The 25,767-nt window shown below is 36.4% G+C and overlaps 1 protein-coding gene across 3 annotated transcripts in view; it reads left to right on the top strand.

Annotated features, from left to right (window-relative positions):
• LOC145984006 (glycerophosphocholine cholinephosphodiesterase ENPP6-like) overlaps positions 1 to 24,963 on the top strand; it is a 72,291-nt gene extending 47,328 nt beyond the window's left edge. For all 3 annotated transcript variants that reach the window (XM_083117301.1, XM_083117303.1, XM_083117302.1), the window contains exons 4-10: positions 2,712 to 2,892; positions 7,404 to 7,536; positions 14,244 to 14,381; positions 16,658 to 16,816; positions 17,600 to 17,720; positions 22,805 to 22,936; positions 24,526 to 24,963. In XM_083117301.1, the coding sequence (XP_082973427.1) occupies positions 2,712 to 2,892; positions 7,404 to 7,536; positions 14,244 to 14,381; positions 16,658 to 16,816; positions 17,600 to 17,720; positions 22,805 to 22,936; positions 24,526 to 24,728 (1,067 nt within the window). In that variant the 3' untranslated portion in view covers positions 24,729 to 24,963. The remainder of the gene's footprint in view (positions 1 to 2,711; positions 2,893 to 7,403; positions 7,537 to 14,243; positions 14,382 to 16,657; positions 16,817 to 17,599; positions 17,721 to 22,804; positions 22,937 to 24,525) is intronic.
• The last annotated feature ends 804 nt before the right edge of the window (positions 24,964 to 25,767 follow it).

The following is a 25,767-nucleotide window of genomic DNA, read 5'->3' as shown; positions in this document are numbered from 1 at the left end:
TTGTTGGCACATTTAAATAGAATGCATATGTTATTATCAAGGTTTGTGAAGAGTTTCCCCCACCCCGCTTGAAGAAGTCTATCCATAACAGCCCCTTTTCCATGAAGGGAGGGGATTGTGTACTTGCAACTAAAGCAATAGGAACCATTTAAAAACATGAATATGTGCAGAAAAGCTAAAACGAGGTGGTCAACTTATAATATAACCAACCTGGACATGGGTTCATGGACGTCCGCTGGATTTTTTTTCCAGGGAGAGGCAAGCAAGGTATTTTTTTTCCAGGGGGGGGGGGGGCAAAGGACACATATTTTCCTCCAAAATAGTGATGCCCCCTTAATAACACTATTTCAGTCTGAAATCATCATCTTTCTTCAACGAATTTATAATAATTAACATAAATTACTGTGATTGAAATGAAATTATGTGTGAAATATATAATTTTTACGTGAACAATCATTTTCCAGGGGAGGGTGTGGTCCCCCCTTGCCCCCCACCCCCTTCCGGGCGCCCATGCATGGGTTATCTTACCAATTTCATCTAATCATCAGTCATCCTCATCACTGCAATTAGCTAAAAGTGGCAGAACAGTGACTAAAAAAAAATATATGAAAAATCCAAATTCACAGAGTAGGCAAAGGATAAATTGAGTATAACAAAAGTTAGGCAAGAAGTGAAAATGATCTACAAATGTCTGTTTTCAAGCTTCAATCAATTCTTACAAATTATAGCATGAGCATTTCAGAGAATAAAATGAAGTCAATGGCAATAAATGGTAAAAATACTTCCTAGAGTGAAAATAGTGAAAAACAATAAAATAATTGAACAGGTAACAGACTTTATATATATGGGAAGCCATTTTTCTCAATTCGAACACCAAAAAGATGTTGAGAAAAATTTAATAAAATATAACAGATTAAATGAAATTTTGTAAAGAAATTTTAGAAAACAATTCAGAAAAGAAATGCAAATTAGACACCACAACATAATTTCAAAACTTGCTGGTTCTTCTATGTGGTAGCAAATGTTGGACTCTTTGACAACATGATAAAACTACTTGTAGAATAAATTGTTCACAAATGACATTTTGCGATCTTTAACTGGAGTAACCTTACAAGACAAAATTAGAAGTGAAGAAATCTGAAATAAACGGAAGGTCGAAGTAATTGTAGAAGAAATTCAAAAATATCAGTTAACATGGAATCAACATGTTCTGAGGATGCCAGATAGCCATTTGCCTATAATTTGAAGAAAATTATTAAATTACAGGCCAAAAGTAAAAATGAATTTAGGAAGACCATATTGCCAATGGGTCCTCCTCCATGGCCGTGCGGTCTAAGGCACCATGCTTTGGGCGGCGGTTGCGGGACGGCATGGGTTCGATCCCGGGTTCAGTCTCTGGGAATTTTTTGCCTGTGTATAGGGCCGGTGGCAACCCACCATCGTGAGGAAATTGGGGAGCTCCGAGTGAGCTAGCGTAATCCGGTCGCGAAGTCCTACAACGGCTGAGGGTTGGTCGGGCTGACCACCCATCCCCCTAGTCTGGCTGCAGATCTCCACGCTCCCCTGGTGGCCCACGTGGGAGGGAGGCCAGCAGTCGGTAGGTAAGCCAAGGCCCAATATTGGACTGTAGTGCTATAGGATTAGGATATTGCCAATGGAATGATCAATTTTTGTAGTTGCAGAATGTGCTTTTGTTAGCCAGACCTGCAAGAGGAAGAAGAAGAAGAAAAATTGGGACTAAGCAATTACCATGTTTACCTGATACCAATACCAATGCTGTTACTTGCAAATTGAAACAATTCACAGTAGATTAGAATATTTATAAATTTTAAAAATAGTTTTTAATTTAAACTATAAATCTATCAAGCATTTGCTTTAAAATATTCATAATTTCACACTAGAAAATCCAAATCATTAAATCCATTTGTCCCCACAATGCCCTTGCCAAAATAATGAAAATGATGCATTTGTATTATTTTCAGGCTATTTAGACTGTGAAAGTGTTGCATCAATTTTCCAGACTGCAAAAGTATTGACCAGTATTGGTGATTCATTCAAATCAATTCTAAAATTCTGGGTTTGTTTCTTCATCTGTTTTATCAATTTGTCAACCTCTGTGTGGGGTGGTTAGCACAGCAGTTGCTGCAGGTTTGAATCCCATCCTGGGAATGGGTGTTCTTTGTGAGTGTCCCTTCATCAATTTCATCATATCATCACTCAACCCCATCATCACAATTAGCCAAAAGTGGCAGAAAAGCAACACTAAACAGCAAAAATTAAACAAAAATGGCTTCATCAATTCATCATCATGGTGATTAACCGAGAGGCTAGAAAAGCAACATACAAAATTACCAGAAATGCAATACAATGCGATAATTTCAGTGGCCTCTTGTCATCATCCTAAATGCAATTTGTTGTTTCAGTTAGTTCGGTAGGCTCCTACATCATAAAAAAAATAGATATTCAAAAAATAAAGGTAAGTACACAAACAGAACTGCAGAGGAGTTGTACAATGGTTCAGATCCCACTCTGAGCATAGAGTTGACTTAAAACAGACTTTGTAAACTCGAACAGAACTGCAGTCAGCTACTAAGCTGGATTATAAGGACTGCTGTAGGTATTGAAATAATTAGAAATCTAATTCGTCCAATAACTCTATCAGTGCGATTACTTGAAGAGTAAGATAATGAAAATATCATTTTTCTTTTTAGGTGTGTATCCAGAGAATCACGGAATTCTTGGTAATTATTTTTACAACAGGAAACAAGATGCTATATTTGCATTATTTAATACAACACTTACATCACGAGAAGATTGGTGGCAACATGCTGAGCCAATATGGACAACTGCAACTAAAAATAAATTGAAAGTTGCTACTGTACTTTGGTCAAGGTACGTGATTTATTTTGAACAAATAATTTCATCTCGCTTGTTATTTATGTTTATAAATTATAAGAGTTAATTCAGCATTATTACTCAACACTGATGTGCACACATGCTCACACAAATAGAGAAAGATGGATGTGTAGGAGGTTAACTGTGCACACCACAAAACCTAGGTGTCCCAGGCAAATACTGAACAACAGGTGTGTCATTTTTATTAGGAAGTGGCAATAATGATGATAATAATAATAATAATAATAATAATAATAATAATAATAATAATAATAGTAATAATAAAATTCTTTATTAAGCGGGTAAAGGTTCAGCCTATAGGCTGCTCTGCCACCTAACCCTTGTCAATGTAATGTTACATATATAATAAACTGCATGTGGAGCAGTGAGCTACAAGTAAAATAATACATATATACTTGTAAGAGATACACAAAATTAAATGAATACACAAAGTGATTAACTACAAATACAAAAGACAAAATAATAAGTAATAATAAAATACAAAAGTAATACATAATAATAAAAATACAATTTCATGTAGTGACTTGATACCTTCAATATGTGCCACGACTCTGCCATTGTTCCATTAACAGTATATCTTTTACTTTACCTCTGAAATTAAGGGGTTCTTTATGCATGCAATGTTTGCAGGCAATGCATTGCATGCTTTGGGAGCCGAAAAGGAGAAAGGTTGTAGGCCTTGGTAGAATGATGGGGTAAATCGAAATTGTTCCACTTGCAGGTAGCATATTCATGGATATCCCTACGAGAATGCATTTTTTCGAACAGATACCTTCTGCTAATATACCGCGGACGAAACGGAGATAGTGCATTTTCCTTCTGTTTGCCATAGTAAGAACCTGATTGTTATTTAAAATCAGAAGAATATGATCGGATATTTTTAGTTGAAAAATGTACTTTTACACTGAGCTTTTGCGAGAGTTGAGGGCCGTAAACATTATCACAATAGTCAAAGAATGGGTATATTAATGCTTGGATGAGTCTTTGTTTGCATTCAACAGGGAGGAAGTCGCGGAAACAATTTAGACTTCTGAGTGTTTCGTAAGCTTTCATACAATGCATCTTTACATGTTCTGACCAGTCCATTGTTTCGTCAAAGACCAGACCAAGAGTTTTGGTAGTGTTACTCCTGACAATAGACAAATTGTTTAGTTTGAGATCCATGTTAATGTTTTTCATTAACGACCTTGAATAATTAGATCCAATGATCATGAAAGTGGATTTTTCCGGATTGATTTTAAGATCGTTAGATTCACACCAGTTATTGACGATATTCAAGTCGGAGGTCAGTGACCGCAGGTTATGTTCCAATGAAGCATGATGACCTGAAAAGTATAACTGGGTATCATCTGCGTAAAAATGTGGAGTGAAGAATTTTATGGCTTGCTGCAAATCTGCAGTATAAAGGGTAAACAGGAGGGGGCCTAGTATAGATCCCTATGGCACACCTGCTTTTACCATTATAGGCTGAGATACGTGAGACGGTGATTTATGCAATATGACCCTTTGACGCCTGTTAAACAGATAGGATCGAAACCAGTTTAATGTTGAAGCAGAAAACTTGTAATATTTAAGTTTAGCTAATAATAAATCATGCTGCACAGTGTCAAAAGCCTTACTGAGATCCAGAAGTACTAAAATGGTGACTTGCTGCTTATCGGTGGCATAGAGAATATCATCCACTACTTGAACAAGTGCAATGGCTGTGCTGTGTTTCTCACGGAATCCAGATTGCAGTGGGGGCAGTAAATTATTTGTGTTAATATATTTCAACGTTTGTGAGTGCACTATTTTTCCGAGAACTTTAGATAGCACAGGCAAAAGACTGATAGGCCTAAAGTCAGTGTAAGAGGTAGCGATCTGTTTTTTCTAAAGTGCCATCTTGCTGTATTTTTTGTGCAACTGATGAGTCGGAATTTCGCATTGTAGCCTCCATTTTATCCAGATATAGAAACTATGGAAGGCAAGCCTTTGGCACACTATGACAATATATGTGTTCCAAAAGTGGGTGTAGCAATGCATGATTTGTAGCACCTGACAAATTGGTTAATGGAGTTTTTGTGGACTAAAAGTTCAACAGATGGAATTTGTGTAAATGCTTTCAGAATTTGTTTTCCTCTATTGCATGTTCAACAACTAGAAGTTATCCATAGGTGTTCAAAATTCCTTCAGCTTCCTCTACTATATGTGAATGTCAAAAGTAAGAGTAAAATTTCAAACAGCAAATCATGTAAACATATGCACATGCATGTGTACACACAAGAAAAGAGCCAATCCAGTGGCTACACTCATTAAGAGGACAACCTTCCATTTTGCCACTGAAAGTTCTGCTTTTAAGTCCCAGCCTAAACATGGGTGTACATAAGTGACCCTTGATAAATTTTTCACCATATACATACACATATCAGGAGTGTATATTCTAGGCTAGCTAGGCTACCTGTGAAACCCAGAGACTAAAATACATTAGAAAAATCTATTAGAAAAGGTGCATGAAATTTTTCATCTTGATAAGATGATAATGCTTCAGAAGTTGGCACTGTATCCTCGCCTCTTTGGGAATTTGAGAAGGATCACATGTCCTCCCCGCCAATTCTTGTGGCTTAACATACAAGTAAACATACTTCTCCTTCCCTCGAATGCTGAAGAGCATAGTACAATGTGTCCAGCTCTCATAGCTTGTTGCAAAATTGTAGGAAACTGTCTATTTCAGTACTGTTTTTGCTGGGTAGACAATTTCATATCAGTAATCCTATTTCTTTTATTTTGCTGTATTTACTCCTTACATATATTTTACTGCATTTGATAAGTTTCCATCCCTATGGTAGCATCGTCAACTTGTAACTAAGGGGTCCAGGGTTCGATTCCTGGTGGAGGCACATAGTGGTTCGGATCCCACTTTAAACTGTAGGCCCAGTCCCGATTAGCCTTGCTGTGCATAAAGTGGACTTAAAACACCAAATCAATCATTCAACCATTTCTATGAACATGGGTAGACATAAACAATAATTATTATTTCCATTATTTTGTAATTGCTAATTTCAGTTTATAAAATGAAGAGAATAATTTGTTACAATGTCACTTCACTTCATAAATCCCAAAACTTTACTGTTGGGCAAATTAGCATACTGCATAGCCAACAATTGTCTATATTTGAAACAAGCAGTAGAGCTCTAAGTAAAGTATTTTGGCAGCATTTGTCAGTTCAAAGGTTACATTCAACTGAACACATGCAATTAGATCTCTTTCCATATTCCTATTCAAGTTATTTTACATCCCTTTTCTACCTTGTGGGTTAATTGAAATGATGAGGATGAACGATGAAGTGATGAAATGGATACACCCATGCCAGGGTTTGAAACTGGAACATCTGACCTCATAGTGAGTGGTGCTGTCTACTCCTTCATGGAGGCTGGCATGAGTCAACATAGAGCAGAGCATGTAGCTGTCATCTAAAACAAAGGGAGATGGGTGTCCCATTACATCACTGATGTTCTAAACATCACCCCGTTCAGTAATTCATCAGCTGTGGTGTTATTTCAGACAGGCCACACCAGGTAAGTTTGGAAAACTTGAAAATGCATGAGAATCCAGAATCAAGATTCGTAATGGTCATCTCTGCTTTCCACTAGTGCTGCCACTACGAGAGATCCCCAATATGACCTCAAAATGGCTGGATGAGTGAGGGTATCTGATGAAATCATAAGGAAGAGCTTAAATAAATTAAACTTGAGAGAAAAACAGCTCACTACAATAGAAAGCTGTTCCTCTGCAATTCATCAGTCACCACATTAAATTGGCAACTTGTGCTTGAAAGACAAAGTTAAGCACAGAGGAGTGAAGATTTGCCTTCACTTGATGTGACAGGTGTGAATATGTCAGGAGATGCCTTTGCGAGTGCTGCTTACCAGGCAGTGTTCAAGAAGTGGACAGATTTGGAGGTGGTTATGCATCGGTGGGAGTGACATTTTTGTAGACAGCCAAACGTACCTCATCGTCGTCCCTGGATGCATAACTGCCAGAGTATGCATCAACTACATCCTGGAGGAGCATGTATTGCTTTCCACACTTTGTTTGGGTTTGTAGTTACTCCTCGTGCATAACAATGACAAGCTGCATGTCACAGGCATGAACAATGAATTCCTCCCCAAGGGTCAAATTCAATTAGTTTATTGGCCAGCCATGAGCCCTGACTTAAATTCTATTGAGTACATGTGGGACATGCTCGACAGCAGTGGTAGCAATAAGGTCTTTGTCTCCCCCCCCCAAAAAAAAACAACTGAAGAGACTAAATACATTGAGTTCAATAACTTTCAACTCTATTATTTGAAAAATTCATCTCTCATAAAAAACAACATTACTAGAGGTTAGAACGAAGGATCCTTAATGACTGTGGAATGAAGTGAACTATTTGAGACTCTTCCCCTTACTGTTTGGTATGCAGGGCCCTGTGTTTGTGGATAAATATTGTAATAAAATATATTTTACAGGAGTGATGTTCCTGTCCATGGGATCCTTCCTGAGGTTGCAGGAGGTTTTTTCACCAAAAAAGGATCAGATGCTATTGTGCAGAGCCTCGATAAATCTCTTGAATATCTAGAAGCAGAATATGACCTTGTAATGGTAAGTAGATTCCTAACATTAAACAAGCAAAGTACTTATTTTATCAAGAATTTCTACTTACTTAAACAGTTTTGAATGATCACTCTGATTTATATGACTTAACAAAACATGATATACTATTATTATATCAAAACAGATTGGAGTTGCCAAGTCATGTTTATTAGAGCTTCTCTGACATGAACTTGATTTCTATAAGATCAAGGAAAAAGTAAATGAACACAGATACATATTGAAAATGGCTTTATGAAATATAATTTGTGGTACTTACATTAATGTAACAAAGCGTGATTACTTTCTCTTTGTAGCCTTCAAAACCAGTGAGAGTACTTCTTTCATGGAAATGAATAATTTTTGAAAGGGAAATATCAGAAATAAATTATATATATATACGTACACATATATTAGTTAATTTAAGTTGCTCCCCCCCCTTTTAGATTAATAATGATCACAAAGATGAAAGATGTATGAATGTAAAATATATAAACAACAAATGCAATGATTCCAGCTTATAGAACCTTGTGCATCGCAGGGAATTTAAAGCTGAGAAAGGGAATTTTTCAGAATCTATAGGTAATTTCATTTTTAGTCAAGCAGGAAGGAACCACAATAAAGTATTGGCACAAAGCATTGAATGCATGTTGTAGGTGGCTTTGTGCTGTTGTTCCTATTGGCAATTCAAAAATTTATTATTTGTTTAGCTGTTAGAGTCGACGAGTGATATGAAAGTGGCTGACCTTGACAAGTCCGCGCAGAGAGAGATGGAGATACATTTCCGCTGTTGCCACCTACTCACCGTTCGGGGTTCTCACCAGCTCTTACAAAATAAAAAAACAATGGCTTACATTTGAACAATTGTAAATTGCCGCTGCACGGCTATTATTGCAACAATCGATATCAATTCTGCACGAGTATTACCAAAAAGCTTTAGACAATCGTATTGTGGTGTAAATTAAACGTGTAGTATCTTGAAAGTAAGTGAAAGAAATGAAATATTTTATTGACCATTATTGTATAGAGAAAAAGTTCTCTTGCGAGCCGATTTTTATTAAATGAGATTTTAACTTCCAGTGAGAAAGTTACAAAGGTAACTCCAAATTTTAAGTTTGTATAATATTTACAGCAATATGTTATTTGGTTACTGAGAAAACGAGAGAAGAACTTCATTCATTCTTTCGCAGCGTGGCAAAGGCAACTTCGTTTGCCACAGATACCATGTGCCGGTCTTGTGGCACTCACAATAACAAAGCAACTGTCTGGCATGCATAATATGAACTGAAAACAAAAATTAAAATGCCATTTACTTACATAACGCTCATTTTGTACTGCTGTCAACCTCGTCACTTGATTCAAGTTCTTCGGAATTCGTGTCTTGCAAATTTATAATAACCTGCTTGATGACATCGTCTCTGACTATTTCATGCTGGATCATCTTCTTGCATTTTCTCTGCGTGAGCCACACAATCTGCCCACTCAGAAACACCTATTCTGTCTATTGCTTCGTGAGTCAGTTTCTCTATGTCAGCAATTTTGAAAGTCATGTTCTTGTCAGCTATGTACCCCTTCATCTGAGTCCAAATCATTTCAATCGGTTGTACTGACAATGATACGGTGGGATACGAACAACTCTGTGACCATATTCTCTTGCTATTATATCGATTTCGTAACTTTTGTGAGTTGGTGTATGATGTTTCACCAACTGCAACAATTCTGCTTGGGTTTGTATGCTTGTGTGGGGAATGTTCTTGTTACAGAGCCATGCAATTATATCCATGTTCCTTGTGTTCGAACAAGGCGTTTTATCCACTTGCAAGGAATGCATGCTCGCGTTGTCCATTACAATCACGGATTCAGGAGCGAGAAACGGCAAGAACTGCTCGCGAAACCACTTTCGAAACACTCCAGATGTCATTTCTGAATGATAGTCAGTACTGTTTGTTTTGGAGCGGAAAACCAATTTACTTTGGGGCACAAGGCCTGTAGCAGCTGAACCAGCATGACACACTCTAAGACGAGCACCTTTTCCTAATGGCACCTTTAACCCACCAGAACCATCAGTCATTCTTTAGCAGCTCGTCTTCGTGTGATTCTGGTTGACCCAGGTTTCATCTAAATAGTATATATTTGCAATACCAGCTTTCCTGATTTTGTGCATGGTTCTGAGGAAGATCACTCTCGCAGCTACAACATCACCCCTCTCCATTAAAAATTTCCTCCCGTCATTGCCTTTCCTATATCTGAACCCCATGTTTTTCAAAATTTTTAACACTGACCACGTACTGCCTGCAAACCCGATAGCTTCCTTCAATTTAGCCCTAAGTTTCACTGCAGTAGGAAATTCGCCATTTGCATACATATCAAATATAATATTATGCAATACCCCTTTATCAAAATCATCCAAGTGCGTAATATTCTTTCGCCGATTACGAAGTTTGCCAGGCGAGCGAAAAGAAACCGATCCTGTATCACCGATCGACGACCTGGCTTCCTTCGCAATCGTCTGAACTGTAAGCAGACCTATCCCACATGCAGCCGCTGTATGCTCCTGACATTTGGCAACACTGCTCCCTGACGAACACGAGGCACTGTCTGCACTGCGAGATTCACTTTGGAAGAACTGATACACTTTGTACACCATATCTCGCGCTTGTTTGTGTAGAACACGACGCAAAGGTGTTTCTGTAGCCATCTTGCACATGTATATTGACATTTTTTTGTGATCACACTGGTGAAACACGTACAGTCACAACGAAAACCAAACCGATTCTTACTGCTCGAGAAACAAAAGAAAGACAACTTGTGTTTTCCACGGCAGTCTGTACTTCCTCCTTTTGCTACTGCGCATCGAGCCTTGTTCAAGGTCAGCTGCTTTCATATAGCTCTTCGACTCTAGTGATTTAGTATTCATGCTGGTGCTGTGTTTACTGAAGTTAAAGGCAATGGATGAACAACTGCATGTGAAAATATTTGTAACGAGATTTTTCTTCCGGAGAAATTGCAAATCGTAAGTGCAGGTAGGCCAGTAGCATCTCTTGTACCACAGGTCTTAAACTTATATTTCCGTATGAAAACAAAAATCAGGAATGTACAAAACAGGGTACTGGGGTAACTTGAATTTTACACTTCAATTAATATTGGATGTTTTTATTTCGCCACCACATTCCTTTCATATTCTATGTTACAGGTTGTTTTTGTTTTTTTTGTATAGGATTATTATACTTTCTTGTTTTATTTGAAATTCTAAATGTAGATTAACTGCAATCACAACAATGGTCGCAACAATAAGATAAAATTTTCCACACATATATTCATAAATCCTGTATGGATGCTGAGGTAAATTTGCAAAGAGACTTCAGGAGTGGGTGGATAAATCAAGTGTCGGAGATTACCCACAAGTTAAAACCAGATACGCCACTGGTTAACACATGCTACTATGCTACAGAAGACAAATAAGATTTGGGAGAAAGAAGTATTTCAAATTTTGTAGCACATAGGTTAAAGTTTAGTTTTCGTCCTGCTCGTGCAGTTTTCCCTGTAAACAAGTTGTCAAAATTGCCTGTTTTTGCCTCCACATGAATTCTTTCCATTGAATCTTGCAGAGAAAGCATCCTTTGAGCACAGAATATTCATCTGCAACTGGGCACATTTAGTGTTGCCAGACCAGGATAAGGAGAAAGATGTCTGTCTCCTTTTTCTATTAGTGGAACACACAAGACACCTATTTGGAGAGAAGTTGAATCCTCAGAATTTGTGATATGCATGGCAAAATATACCCACATCTTTGTTTGCAGCCTTAGGGATGTTGTGCCTGCAGAAGGCCCTTCTTCTAAACTCCTTCTAATGATTCCTATACCAATAAAATGTTGTATCTGGGACTAATAAGTTTTTATTTTAATCTTGATGCAAGTATCTCACTCTTCTCTTTTGTCAATCCTAAGAGTCTGACTAAATTTTTGAACTCGTTTTGAGTAAACACTTGTTTTTATCATCTGGTGCAAAATCCATATCATTTAGTTGTAGATTCTACACTAGAAGAAACCTCGGCATCATGTAGTCCAGTCAGTGCTGTAGGAATCTGAATTTCTGGTCCATATGGAATGGGTCGTATGGCTGAAGACAAGTTTGGATATGTGGTTGACAAGCTTTTCTTGTTAAAACCAGATGCTTTACATGTACAAAAATACAGTTATCACAGTGATTTTTTGGATCATGCCAAACCATTGGTATTTAAAACAGCATGGACGAACATTATGTCAGTTCAGTCATTCAACACATGAGTTGCACATCACATGTGGAGCACACTTTTTGTTTTGATCACCAGGTTTCACTTTAAAGCAAGCATGATGTGCATTTTTCACAGAGTTATACTTTCATTTTGAGTTGTTTTTTTTACTTTTAACCACTGTATTAAATATTTATGTACCTATGTTTCAGAGAAGGATTCTGTCTCTGTCCTCAGGGTAGTGTGTTATATCTAATAAATCATTTATTCAGTCCCTGGATATATGATGTGTTCGGAGTTGGCGACTATACATGGAGTATAAAATCTGTTGCACATTTTCCATCTTACAACAATGCTTAGATGATGCAGAAGAATGGAGTGGTACTACAAGACTGGGTATATGATGAAAATGCATGTGATGCTACTACCCACGGAAACCCAAATCACATGATTGGTGGCAGCTTATAATAAGGGGCTCCATTTGAAATTGCAACAAAGATGGGAAATGTCACCAACTGGAAGAGCTAGCTTTCAGATATGAGACAGTCCCTTTGACTTCATCTGTAAACGACTTAAACATGCTTGCTATACAAACATAACAGTTCAAAACTACCGTGCGTCCATTTCGATCTGCAGCCGAGAGATCGGGAGAAACGTGGCGCGCGGCGCTGACGGAGATGGCGACATTTGAGGCCTGTAATGCCCGCTTATTTTTGTGGACATCTTGCAAAACGAGCACTAACCTGTGTTATAACACGCAAAAGTTCTTCTGTAATTCTTCCAAGTTCCACCCTTATATACACAAATAAATACGCTTTAGAAATTATAATAAGAGCCACAGATAATACTCTGTAAAACATTTTAATCATAGTTTTGACCAGTAACGTCCTGCTTAAGTTTATATCCTTGAAAGAGTTTTGTGTCGATGGGGATCGTTTGGAGGTTTCGAATGTGCAACACTGTATCAAGATTACGCTGCAGACGAACCGTTAAAAGCTAATGGTGTTCGTGAGCTTCCTTGCAATTCGAAATCTCCTAGCTCAAGTTTTTTGTTCCTTCGCGACTACAGAGCTGTGAATATAGTGGCAGGCAGATGTAAACCAAGAGCGTGTTAATTTCGTACTGTGCGTAAGAGTGTTATTCTTGGTTACTTGCCGTTACTTGTTTGTGTTATTGCAGTGTGTATGTGTGTTGTGTCAGTCAGACGATTGGAATGCCAGCCGCAAGGTTCACGTTAGAACAAAGAATTTTTATGTATGACACTTACGTGAAAACAGACTCGTGTTGAGACGTGTGTAGGTGGACATCACTTTGAACAACTCTTATAACACAGGTTAGTGCTAGTTTTGCAATATTTATATAAATGTCTGCATATGTCCATAAAAATATGCGGACATTACAGGCCGCAAATGTCGGCACCTCCGTCAGCGCCGCCTGCCACGTTTCTCCCGATCTCTCGGCTGCAGATCGAAATGGACGCACAGTATTTTAGGAATGCTGTCTGATGCCATGCAAGTAATACTTAAAAGAGTTTTGTGTCGATGGGGATCGTTTGGAGGTTTCGAATGTGCAACACTGTATCAAGATTACGCTGCAGACGAACCGTTAAAAGCTAATGGTGTTCGTGAGCTTCCTTGCAATCCGAAATCTCCTAGCTCAAGTTTTTTGTTCCTTCGCGACTACAGAGCTGTGAATATCGTGGCAGGCAGATGTAAACCAAGAGCGTGTTAATTTCGTACTGTGCGTAAGTGTGTTATTCTTGGTTACTTGCCATTACTTGTTTGTGTTATTGCAGTGTGTATGTGTGTTGTGTCAGTCAGACGATTGGAATGCCAGCCGCAAGGTTCACGTTAGAACAAAGAATTTTTATGTATGACACTTACGTGAAAACAGACTCGTGTCGAGACGTGTGTAGGTGGACATCACTTTGAACAACTCTTATAACACAGGTTAGTGCTAGTTTTGCAATATTTATATAAATGTCTGCATATGTCCATAAAAATATGCGGGCATTACAGGCCGCAAATGTCGGCACCTCCGTCAGCGCCGCCCACCACGTTTCTCCCGATCTCTCGGCTGCAGATCGAAATGGACGCACGGTATTTTAGGAATGCTGTCTGATGCCATGCAAGTAATACTTAAAAGAATTGAAAAATTCTACACGAGGTGATAATATAATGCAACCAAGAGAGGATTCGCAGCATCCACAAAATGTTGAATTGTAAAATAAGCTTTACGTGATGGAACAAAACTACCAACGTTTTTGAAAATAGCATATCTTATTTGTCAGAAATTAGTTAAAATTATCAAAACAACAAAATCTTTGCAGGTCAGTGTTATCTCTACAAGTGGAGGTTTAGCGTAAAGTTAAATTGTCAAAAGCACTTGAAATATGTCATTATCACTTACTTCTGTCTTACATTATCTTACCATTCCACATTATTTGTAAGTGTAAGTCTATATTCTTTAAATTTCTCTTAAATTTTAGATGTATGGGGAACACATTGATAATGTTGGACATAGATATGGCACAGAGTCACGTGAAATCAAGGATGCCCTCATAGAAGTAGGAGGTATACTGGGGAATTTCCTTCAGAAGTTAGAAGACAAAGGTCTACATGAAAAGGTAACTAAGGTCACATATTTAATTTAAATTATTTTATCATTGGAAAATCACCTAATTTTATATAAATAAATGTAAATTACAATTACTTATCCATTTGTCAAAAATGTATAGATTTATTAGAAAAAGCCACATGAAGTTCATATAAATTGTCAGTATTTTTTTCTGGCTATAGTGCTAAGATTAGGATCCATGGTGGTTCAGTTGGTAGGGACGTGGGACTGACTACCACTTGCTCTTGCATAAAGTAGCTCTAACTACTTCAAACTATTGGGTACCTGGAGAACATGGTACTACATGCCCGGGCATGGTGCTAATCACATCACCTCCAAAAATGGCCAAGATCGAGAATGTGTGGTACCCTACCCATGTGCATGGGAGACTTTACCGATAGCACTAAGATTGTTTGACTGTAATTTTGAAACTACTTAAAAAAAAAGAAATGCAAGAGTTATGTATTTTGATTTAGTTTGTTCTTTTGAGTGTTTTAAGTTAATCTTATACAAAATCAATGTAATTTTCACATTTTAGGAAATTCAATCAAAATAACAGTTGGGCTGAAAAGTTCATAGGCTGACTCATAGATGGCGTTACTAGAATTAAATCCATGTGATTTTTACTTAGTACTAACCTTCAAAAGATACGTGTATAAATTTCACAGCTGCCGGATAATTAGTTCGTGAGATATAGCATTGTGAGTGAAGCAGCTTTTGTTATTGTGAAAAAATGGATAAAAAAGAATTTTGTGTGTTAATAAAGCATTGCTTTTTGGCGGGAAAAAATACTGTTGAAGCCAAGGCTTGGCTTGATAAACATTATTCGGACTCTGCACCAGGAAAATCAACCGTTGAGAAGTGGTTTGCTAAATTTAAACGAGGCGAAATGAGCATCGAAGACGATGCACGCAGTGGACACCCCAAAGAGGCTGTTACCGACGAAAACATCAAAAATGTCCACAAAATAATTTTAAATGATCGTAAAGTGAAGTTGATCGAGATAGCTGAGACTTTAAAAATATCAAAGGAACGTGTTGGACATATTGTGCATGAATATTTGAACATGCGAAAGCAGTGTGCAAAATGGGTGCCACACGTGCTCACAGTCGATCAAAAGCAACAACATTTTGATGATTCGGAGCAATGTTTAGCGATATTCAACCGTAATAAACACGAATTTTTCCGTCGATATATTACAATGGATGAAACATGGCTCCATAACTACACTCCAGAGTCCAATCGACAGTCAGCCGAGTGGACTGCACGTGATGAACCGAATCCAAAGCGTGGAAAGACGCAACAGTCGGCTGGCAAGGTTATGGCATCAGTATTCTGGGATGCGCATGGTATTATATTCATCGATTACCTCAAAAAGGGCCAGACCATCAACAGCGATTATTAACTTACATAGCGTTGTTGGAGCGTTTAAAGGATGCAATCACGAAAAAACGGCCCCATTTGAAGAAGAAAAAAGTGCTGTTTCATCAAGACAATGCACCGTGTCACAAATCAATGAAAACGATGGCAAAATTATATGAATTAGACTACGAATTGCTTCCCCATCCACCATATTCTCCAGATCTGGCCCCCAGTGACTTTTTCCTGTTTGCAGACCTTAAAAGAATGCTCGCTGGAAAGAAATTTAGCACTGATGAAGAGGTAATCGCCAAAACTGAGGCCTATTTTGAGGCTAAAGAGAAATCGTACTATAAAAATGGCATCGAAAAATTGTATGACCGCTATAATCGTTGTATCGCCCTCGAAGGCAACTATATTGAATAATAAAATCGAATTTTGTCAAAAAAATATTTTTTACTATGTTAGCCTACGAACTTTTCAGCCCAACTGTTACATGCAATGATGTGAAAGATGCGATGATTACCAACATAGCTAAATAACAATACAATGCGCTAATTATTACAAATTATCTTCTCTTAACACACTAGATATGGCAATAAATCAATATATCTTTCACTGTAAAGCTAAATAAATCTGTGTTTTCATTATTCACACACATGAAATAATTCTTAATGCATACCACTTTGCTTTTGGAGAGGGGAAGAGGGAGTTACCTCTACACTTCTTATTTAATAACATACCACATTGATTCAATTGTATTTCTACACTTGTGGACATATAAATAATGCATATTTTCTGTGACGTGTAAAAATAGTAATTTCTATGCTATTAATAAAAAAGTGTTTTTCAAAATAATTCATTTACCTTGCCTTATTCTACAGGAGAAGATACGGCATTTATTTATTTTATATTTTTTTCTTGAAGGTTAATATATTGATTGTATCAGATCATGGTATGACATCATGTGATACAGGTGTAACATTCATCAATATAGAGGACTACATAAGTTTACAAGATGTTCAGTATATTTTTGATCGAGGTGCAATTATGAGCATTTTCACTCAACCAAACAAGCTTGACACGGTAAGTTTTTCAAATATAACATCTGGGAATTCTTTTAAATCTGACAAATTCAGCTATTCAAAATTAACTTATCTGCAAATAACCTTACATGTTCTTCATGTAAAAGATATTAGTATATGTAGTTCATGCAGGATTTCAGAAAAACTAATGTGAACATGTGTGAAAGTGAAGTGTGATTACTTTGAAGAGAACAGTGTTGAATAGGTTTATATGCTGTAAATACATATTACTGTGTATGGTTCAGTTTATTTTGGGACATACATTGTTAATTGATGGGTATTTCTGCATTGTAAGTACCTCACTAGCTTTAGATAAATAAAGGTAAAATGCAATTGGTTTCAAATAACAATTACATTCAAAAGGTCCAATAAGTTTAAAAAAGTTCAGTATTGGCAACAACTTCTGGTCAACAATCCACAAGAGGCCAGTTAGTTCACTTAGAAAAGCCTTTATTTTGAATAGAATGGGATCACCAAGATATCCAGTGCAATTGGATTGAAACTGGTGGCTATTTCTGGATTTCTGAAGCTACTAGACAGATGTAATGTATTCTGTAAAGTCATCAGAAACATACATAATATCGTCATATTCATGAGATAAATGAAAAAAAAATATTTTTGCTAACCTATTCACTTCAATACAAATTAATGTAATCACAATTCTCCACCCCCACATGCATAAGCAGTTTAAATGTATCTATTTTTTAAAAATATTATTTGAAGCTTCAAGAAAAATAATTTAACATCTTTAATTAAAACAATTTTTATAAATTATTTTTACTAGGTGTACGAACAGCTAAAATCCATAAAAGGCACTCACATATACAAAAAAGATGAAATTCCAAGTTATTTGCATTATCGGGAAACTGACTTACTTCCTGACATTTTGGTAACAGCAGAACCAGGTTAGTATTACCACACTTTTAAAAACATATTATGTATTATGTCATATATTGTACATTATATGAGTCAATTCATTATTTCACACTTTCAAATGAATGATAAGTACGTTTTCAACACCGTGAAAAACTGAGTTTTTGTAGAAATTACATGTTTTTTGGAAGGTGATATGATCACCAAAGGTAGCAGGAGGAACACTATTTAAGAGCCATAATTTTGAAATTCGAACAAAGTGAGATAATTGTATTTTTTGATTGGCTTTATTTTTTTATATGTTGAAGTAGATCATGAGAAATGAATATAGTGCAATTTTGAGACCTTGAAAAATGTTTCCCTCCCCTGTAGAAAATTTCAAAGTTCAAGGTCAGACCACCCATTTTTCATGAAAAGTGAAACATGGGTAACTTCAGAAATCAATAACATCTCAAACATTTGTTTTGATATACTGTTAATATAAGATGGGTTGCTCATATACATTCAGTTGTTTTGATGGGACATTATTGCTTTCCATTGTTATGTGGCAACAAAGAAGGTCCAAAATGCAGTTTTTTTCCTGTTTGGCCCTTAATATCTTGGTTAAGCGACACTACCCCAAAGATTTGTTTACTGGGCATTGAAGCTCACTATTAGGACAAGCTACCTGATATATCACCTTACTGGGATATTGATGCTGTTAGCAGATATAACCCTTTGAATAATAAAAAATTGCAAAAACCGCAACTTTAGAATTAGGCCTATCTCAAAACAGCATCAAGGTAAAAATACACTAAGTATGCCAACTTGTAGGTGAATATATGTACTAACACCAGGAAATGAAAAAACTTTGGGACCTCGTCCCACTTTCGAGAAAATATTTTTTAAAATATTAGGAAATGTCAATGTAAATTATCACACTTCCTACCCTATCAGAAAGTGGAACAGCTCTTTCTCCTACTTTTCTTTGTTCCAAATGCAACAGCCCATATCTAGACAAGTTGTGGGACAGTTTTCGTTTTTCTTTCTTTGATAGAGAGCATAGTGGTAACGTCGCATCCTTGTAATCAAGGGATTCCAGGTTTTATGCAAGGTTGAGGTACAAGTTGTTTGGATCCCACTTAAAACTGCAAGTTCCCAGTCCCAATTAGCTTTCCTGTGAATAAAGTGGGCTTAAAAATAAAAACTCTATATACAGTGGCGTACTAAGGACTTTCAAAAGGGGGGAGGGGCTATACATTTTTTAGTAGGCAGCCATCTATTTGCCATCTTTTCCTGCCTTTGATATTCTTTTTACTGGGCCAAAGGGGGGTTATTATCCCCCCTTTATGTACGCCACTGTCTATATTGCAATAAGAGTATGTTTGTAAACGATTCTGTATTATTGTACCAAATAAAACGTAACTTTCTTGTTATACATAACTTGAGATTCCCATAATAAACCAATTTCAATTCAGGTAGGTCTAAGAGTGGACATTCATGATGGAGTGGTTACCACAGCAATCCACGATGCCAGGGGTCCTGGGTTCGAATTCCGGTCTGGGGATGATTGATTGTTCTTTGCGAGTGTCAGTGGGAGTTCAAAAGTCAACAGAGAAATATATTTATGCAATATGCAAAGTAGGAATCTTCACTGGCTGTATTTTCCTGATTGAGTCAAGCATGAAACCAATGAGTTCCTATTGATTACACCAAAACTTCTTTTTTACATCGTATATAAATTAACTATCTATAAATGGAAGTCAAAAAGTTGATATTATAGAAGCCAACCCAAATTTCAGGAACAACTACAGATCAGTGCTTGAAGTGGAAATTCCTAGCTGGGGGATGCTTGTATGGAACAACATGGAGACAATGCAGTGGGTGGGATGATGCCAATGCAAATTACCCCATCTAGGAGGGAATGATTCATGAAAAGTTTCTTAACTTTCCTCCCCACTCCAAGCACTGTTGTAGATACAATAAGAAATTTGGTGTACTGAAATACCAATTTGGTGAAGCATTAGTTATCATAATGACATATTAGGACATTATACCCATCACAAAAACATGAAATTTCTATGTTGTGGTTCTATCATTTCACTGGAACCCGGTACTTTGGTGTACGATATCTGATGTAAGTTAAAACGAAATTTTTGTGACACATTTTGATATAATTCAATTGCAGGTAAATAGGTGTACAAAAATACCTATCTGTATTTTTCTTATTTTATGATGAGAATGAATGAGAGTAGATGAAATTGATGAATGGATGCACACACAGACATACCCATGCTGAGGCTGGGACCCAGTGATGGTGCCAGAAAAAAATAGTGGGGAGGAAAAGAGGGGGGCATTCATATTCAAGGTACCACTAAGTACCAAACAACAACTACATGTTTGGACTAAAAGTGTGTTTATTTGTAGAGTCTTTCTTGTTTGCTGGAGGGGGGTGTATTCTCTTTCCCTTTTGATGCCATCAGCTGGCACTGGTTTGTGATGAGATCATGAGAACCACTCAGCATGCTCAGTAGGGTGGGCTGTTCTTATAGATGAGAAATCTTAATTTTACAAAATCAGCAACATAATAGGTGGCAAAAGATGTGGCTATGACAAGTAATAATTCTGCAAAAAAGTTTTTGAATTTATCTTATATCTTCTGCCCCGGTTTCAGAGCGGAGTGCATAGCATATTAAAGGAGCGCTCCGGAGTGACTCCGAAGTGTCGCTTCTACTCCGCTCCTCACTCCGGAGCGGAGCGTGGCACGGCAGCACTCCGATTCGGAGCGGAGTGATTCAACTTTTTGAGATTCAGTTACGTTATAGAAAATTGGTGCAAATGTGACTTCGACATCAGCCCAGTTAATCAGTTCGATATAATATGTGGCATTGAAATTCAAATCTGGAAGTACAAATTGCCTTACATCTACAGCTTTCTTTTGTTTTGCCTTCAGAATTCGTCTTAAGGCTAATTCTCTCACAAATCAGTGATCATCAGACAGCATGTTAAGGAGGTGGTTTTCTGGGTGAAGAAAATTAATTAATTAAAAAAATTAAAGTAATTCTGTTAAATTACGGGGTCAATGACTTTTTTTAGGTCCTCATTAAAGTAGTGCAACAGTTGTATTGTTCTGAATTCATGCTGAGCCCCATTTTTGCAAGATGAATGGGTCTTTATATCAAACTACATTGGGGCGTATACTTTTATGATGAATTCAGCAAGGATCTTTAAATTTGTGGAGGGATCTTCATTGCCAATATACAGCCGCAATACACGATTTGACTTTGTAAGTCACCTTGCATGGGAAAGCTTTCCAGGGTGACGATTCACTAAATTTGGTGAGCAATTAGTTTTAAATCATACTTTTCATTACGCTTAATTTTGGGAAACCTTATATGTTTTAAGTACTCGTTATGGTACTTATCTAAAAGCTCTATGATATGAGAACATGACACGATGGGAATTGTCGCTTTCTTCCAGATGTCATCGAGTTTTTGTGCAACTATATTTGATATTTCATGAAAAGTCTGTCCTTTATTCGAAGGCTTATTTTGATATTTTAACTCATGTCTGATGAAAGAGTAAAACATCTTTTACAGTTGGCAAAACTAAATAATTAAGGTCATTAGGAGGACCAAAAATAGGACAACTAACTGAAATTCTTGTAGTAACAAACTTTTGAGCACTCATTTTTATTTTCCTAATATCATGTAGGTAACTATTCAAACACTATTTTACACCCACACTGGGCTTGAAACAAATTATGACTGAATATCCTGTTTTACATATAGTCTGTCTACATGATTTGGATAAGTATTTGCCTGCCGCCGTGTTTAGCCTGAAAGCAATTTTAATGGAGGGGCTGTTCTTCGCTTCAACTTATTGTAGCATCTTTTGTTGTCTCAGTGAAGGGTGCCAGTAAATAAATACATTTAAAACAACACTTTTGAGTTTTATATTCCGTGGATAACAATTTATGTTAATAGTTACAAATAAATATTTACATTGTAGTAAATCAGTGTGTGAGAATTTTTGCTACATGTCGAATTATACAAGACGCGGTAGAGCGCAAAAGATATTAATCGATTTTTCTAAGATTTTACATGGAGAATACATGTGCCCATAGGCACATTTTGGCACTGCTCAGCCAAGGCAACTGAGAAGTCCTATCAAATACTAATATATCATTCATTTATTTCTTCCAAGAATCTCTAACCATTTTCATTGGTGCCCACAGAGCAAGCATATCATGGTTATGTAATAGGAAAGGTCCAACCACAAACTTGTTTTAACTTGTTATTGCTATTTTTCCCACATATTCAATATTTTTTTTATTGGTACATCTAGGCAAGAGATGATATAAGAATGTTTTTCTTCTTGGTACAGCAATGATTGTCATCACATTTGTATTTAGGTCGGTCAGAAAAGAATGAAACTAACAATGTGTAATGGAACATGTTTTGCATTTGGAGAAAAGTGACTGTGGTTCACGTAACTAGTGACCTTGGTCTATTGACAAATGAAGTGCAGAGTTTTACTGCAAGTTGGCACCATGGGGCAGGTGGTATTTCCCAGTCATGTTGGGCGTAACATGGACAACTTGGTTTTTGTGAAAAGATGGTGTAATCACAATAGAGTTTGTGAATTGGTTACGAAACCTCTTAAGAAAGAGCAGTCAATGCAATGGAAGCACACAAACAGTCCATGGCAAAAAAAAAAAGAGCAAACCAGGTTTCACATGTGAGAACCATCATCAAGCATCATCCATACTCATCAGACCTTGCACCCTCTGTTTGACAGTGCGAAAGAGCTAATACACAGCCAGAAATTCATGTGTCAAGCCCTTACAGGAAGCTGTCTGCTCCTTTTGCCATACCACCCCAGAAGACTGGTTTCATCGGGCACTTACGAAGCTTCCAGACAGATGGTGTCGATGTATTCAGGCAGGGAGGGAATATGTCCAGCAATCATAAAAATATCTGCTATGGGATCTTCACTTCCAAATCAGGCAAGTCTCTTTCTTTTCCGACCAACCTAAGTAGTATGTGGATAAAATGATCTTTTTTCTTTGATGAAAAATAATGCATACATGAAACAATGCTTAAAAAATATTATAATTAAATATATTTTGTTGCAGCGTTTCTTCTGAAAGCAGCAAATTCCAGTAAACAATGTCCCTATGATAAGCCAAAAAATTATTGTGGTGGATTACATGGTTATAAACCTGCATTCAAGGACATGAGGACAATATTTTTTGCAAAGGGACCAAGTAAGTGTCATAATTAAATATGAAATAGATTAGCCTCTAGAAACTGCACCACTTTTAAATATTTGAAACTTTAATCTACTATGTATCAACTCCATCCTGAAGCCTGAAATGGATAATCAGCAATTAAAGAACGAAAGAACAAAATCCTTTACTTTTAACATATACTGTTCATTGTAGGACATAACCAATGGTGTCAAAGTGTGTGTATATACCTGTATATAAAATGAACATACTAATAAAGCATATGGATAATTCAGTCCAGAGGAAGAAGAAACTGCAGTTCAGTACTTTTTGCTGAACATGCAGTCTCAAAATGTTTGAAAGATAATGAACACAAATGTGAAAATTCTGGGCACATGAAAAACCCGATGCCAAAAAGAAAAAGTTAATTGACAAAAATTTGAACATGCTACAACCAAAATATTTATTAAGGCTGAACTGATGCTGATGTATCAATTCCACTGTTACTGGAAAATATCTAGGACTGAGCAGATACCACTTTGAACTAGGGATGGGCCGATACCGATAAAGTACAGATATAAAATTTACTGATACAGATAACCGATCCAATATAAAATTAGAAATGGTCCTTGAAGAATCCCTGAAAGGTTCACTGACCTCTTTAATAAATGTGTATTTCAAGGTGGCTGCAGTGCAAAAGAAAATGCATATTTAGACATTTACTTTTTTAGAAAGTAGGGCATGGAGATTATCCATAAATATTACAACAAAATGGCAGAATTTTGCACTAAATTATCAGATATTTATCGATATATCGGATCGGTAAAATAATCGGTAATTTTACTGATAAACTGATACACCGATATGCCTATATTGGCCGATACCGATAGAGCACCGATTAATCGGTCCCATCCCTACTTTGAACTTATACCGATACAGATACTTGGAAATTACAATAATTAAAATTTGTTCAAAATATTGGATCAGGATTGGTGTGTAAATAATAATCTCCAATTATATGCATCAATTTAACAAGAAATTTGCTTTAGAATATTCAAGAATTACATTAGAATATTAAAAATAGATGTTATGTAATCTAAAAATACAGTTTGAATTTTGCATGATTTCCAACATAATGAGACTCCGCGAAAATGTCATGCGGCACTTTTATGGACCACGTGAAGAACCAATATGCCAGAAAAGTATTGGCTGCTAGATGAATTTCAAATGATACTTTCCGATACCGATCCTCCTCAGGTTCTGCAAAAATGAATTCACAGAATCTAATTTTCCTGGAAATTATGCAAAAATTCGAAGTTTCCTTCATTTTGCACCAAATTGTGTGAAAAATTGATTTTCTGATTACATAAGAAACATAAGGAGTGATTTTAATATTCTGATGTAATTATTGAAAATGTTTAAAGCAAAATTGCTAAATTGATGCCTATAATTGGAGTGGAATACTCACCCACTAATATTAATCAATATTTTGAGCAACTTTTCATTATTACAATTTTCAAGCATCAGTAAGACTGTCGGTTCCAAGTAGTATTGAATCAGCCCTACTATTTATATTATGCAATTTTCTTTAAAGTTAGAATCTACAAGTTTCTTTTTCTCTATTGCAGATTTTCAAGAAGGTTATGCAAGTCCTAAAATAAGCCTTGTGGACATTTATCAATTATATCCACATTTACTCATGATACCTCCTCAACCAAACAATGGAACTTGGAGCAAAGTCAAGGACATGCTACGGGATTCTGCTCACATTCATTCAGGATCTGTATTCCTCTTGCTTTTTATACAAACCTGCATTGTTCTTTTTAAGTAAAGTTATATTTTTGTACAAAAAAATGAAAAATCTTGAGTTGTGAAGAAAGCAGTTAACAAACTGCATCTACTGTACAATTTAATATATTTATACACTAATCATGTGTAATTTTGTAATGATACAGATGCTACAATATGAACTTGTACATGAAAAATAAAACATAGTTTAAAACAATAACAGATACTGCACACAGGTGAGGGTGCAAAACTAGGTATGGAATACTGATATTTTCTTTGTATAATTTTCAATTTTTTTGCAAATAAAAGGTAACAGTGACAACTGTGCATTTGACCTTTGACCAATGCAAATTGATGGTTTGGATACGGTACCATTGGTAATAATTAAACACTTACCACTTTTCAGCATTTTGTAATATATTGTAACTTTAGTTTTGCCTAAACTATTCTGAAACTTCGCAAACTCGGCAGTAAATTTCTTCAGGTTAAACACTACCTAGTCTAGTGTTTCTAATCTCACAAAAATATTCTCCATCATTATACATTATATGATTCCAATGTGTTCAAAAATTCTCATTCAATTTAATTAAATGATATTTATATTTCAAATATTTAATTTAAGATGTGGTGTTTACATTTGATATTTTCACAAACCCAGACTTGAAATAATACATTTACAAACACAAGTTACAAATGGTACAAGATATACCAATCTACAAAAAAATGTTAATTGTTATAAGAATTTCAAACTCAAATTTACTAACCCACTTCAAGATATCTTATCTTGCAATAATCTTCAGTTTGTCAGACAGATTCTTCTGCAAACGACACTAACAAAGTAAACGGATCAAGAGAATTCGGTTTCATTTTCCGTGCAGTTTTATTTTCCTTCCTCAATAAAAATAAACATTAAACTTGCCTCAGCGCATTTATAAATACAGGGGTTGGACAAAAATATGGAAACACCTGGTAGAAAACAGGTAAACCATTTCAAACACGATTTGCGTCTGAATGGTAGGTGGAGCTGTGGTCATTGGCACTTCCTGCTAGGTATACACCCTGGCCAACCTGACAGATGGGCC

Source organism: Lepisma saccharinum, chromosome 2, assembly GCF_977018435.1.
Source record: "Lepisma saccharinum chromosome 2, izLepSacc3.1, whole genome shotgun sequence".
In the NCBI taxonomy this organism is placed as follows: domain Eukaryota; kingdom Metazoa; phylum Arthropoda; class Insecta; order Zygentoma; family Lepismatidae; genus Lepisma; species Lepisma saccharinum.
The sequence above is the reverse complement of the archived record's forward strand: the minus strand, read 5'-3'. Positions and strand labels throughout refer to the sequence as shown.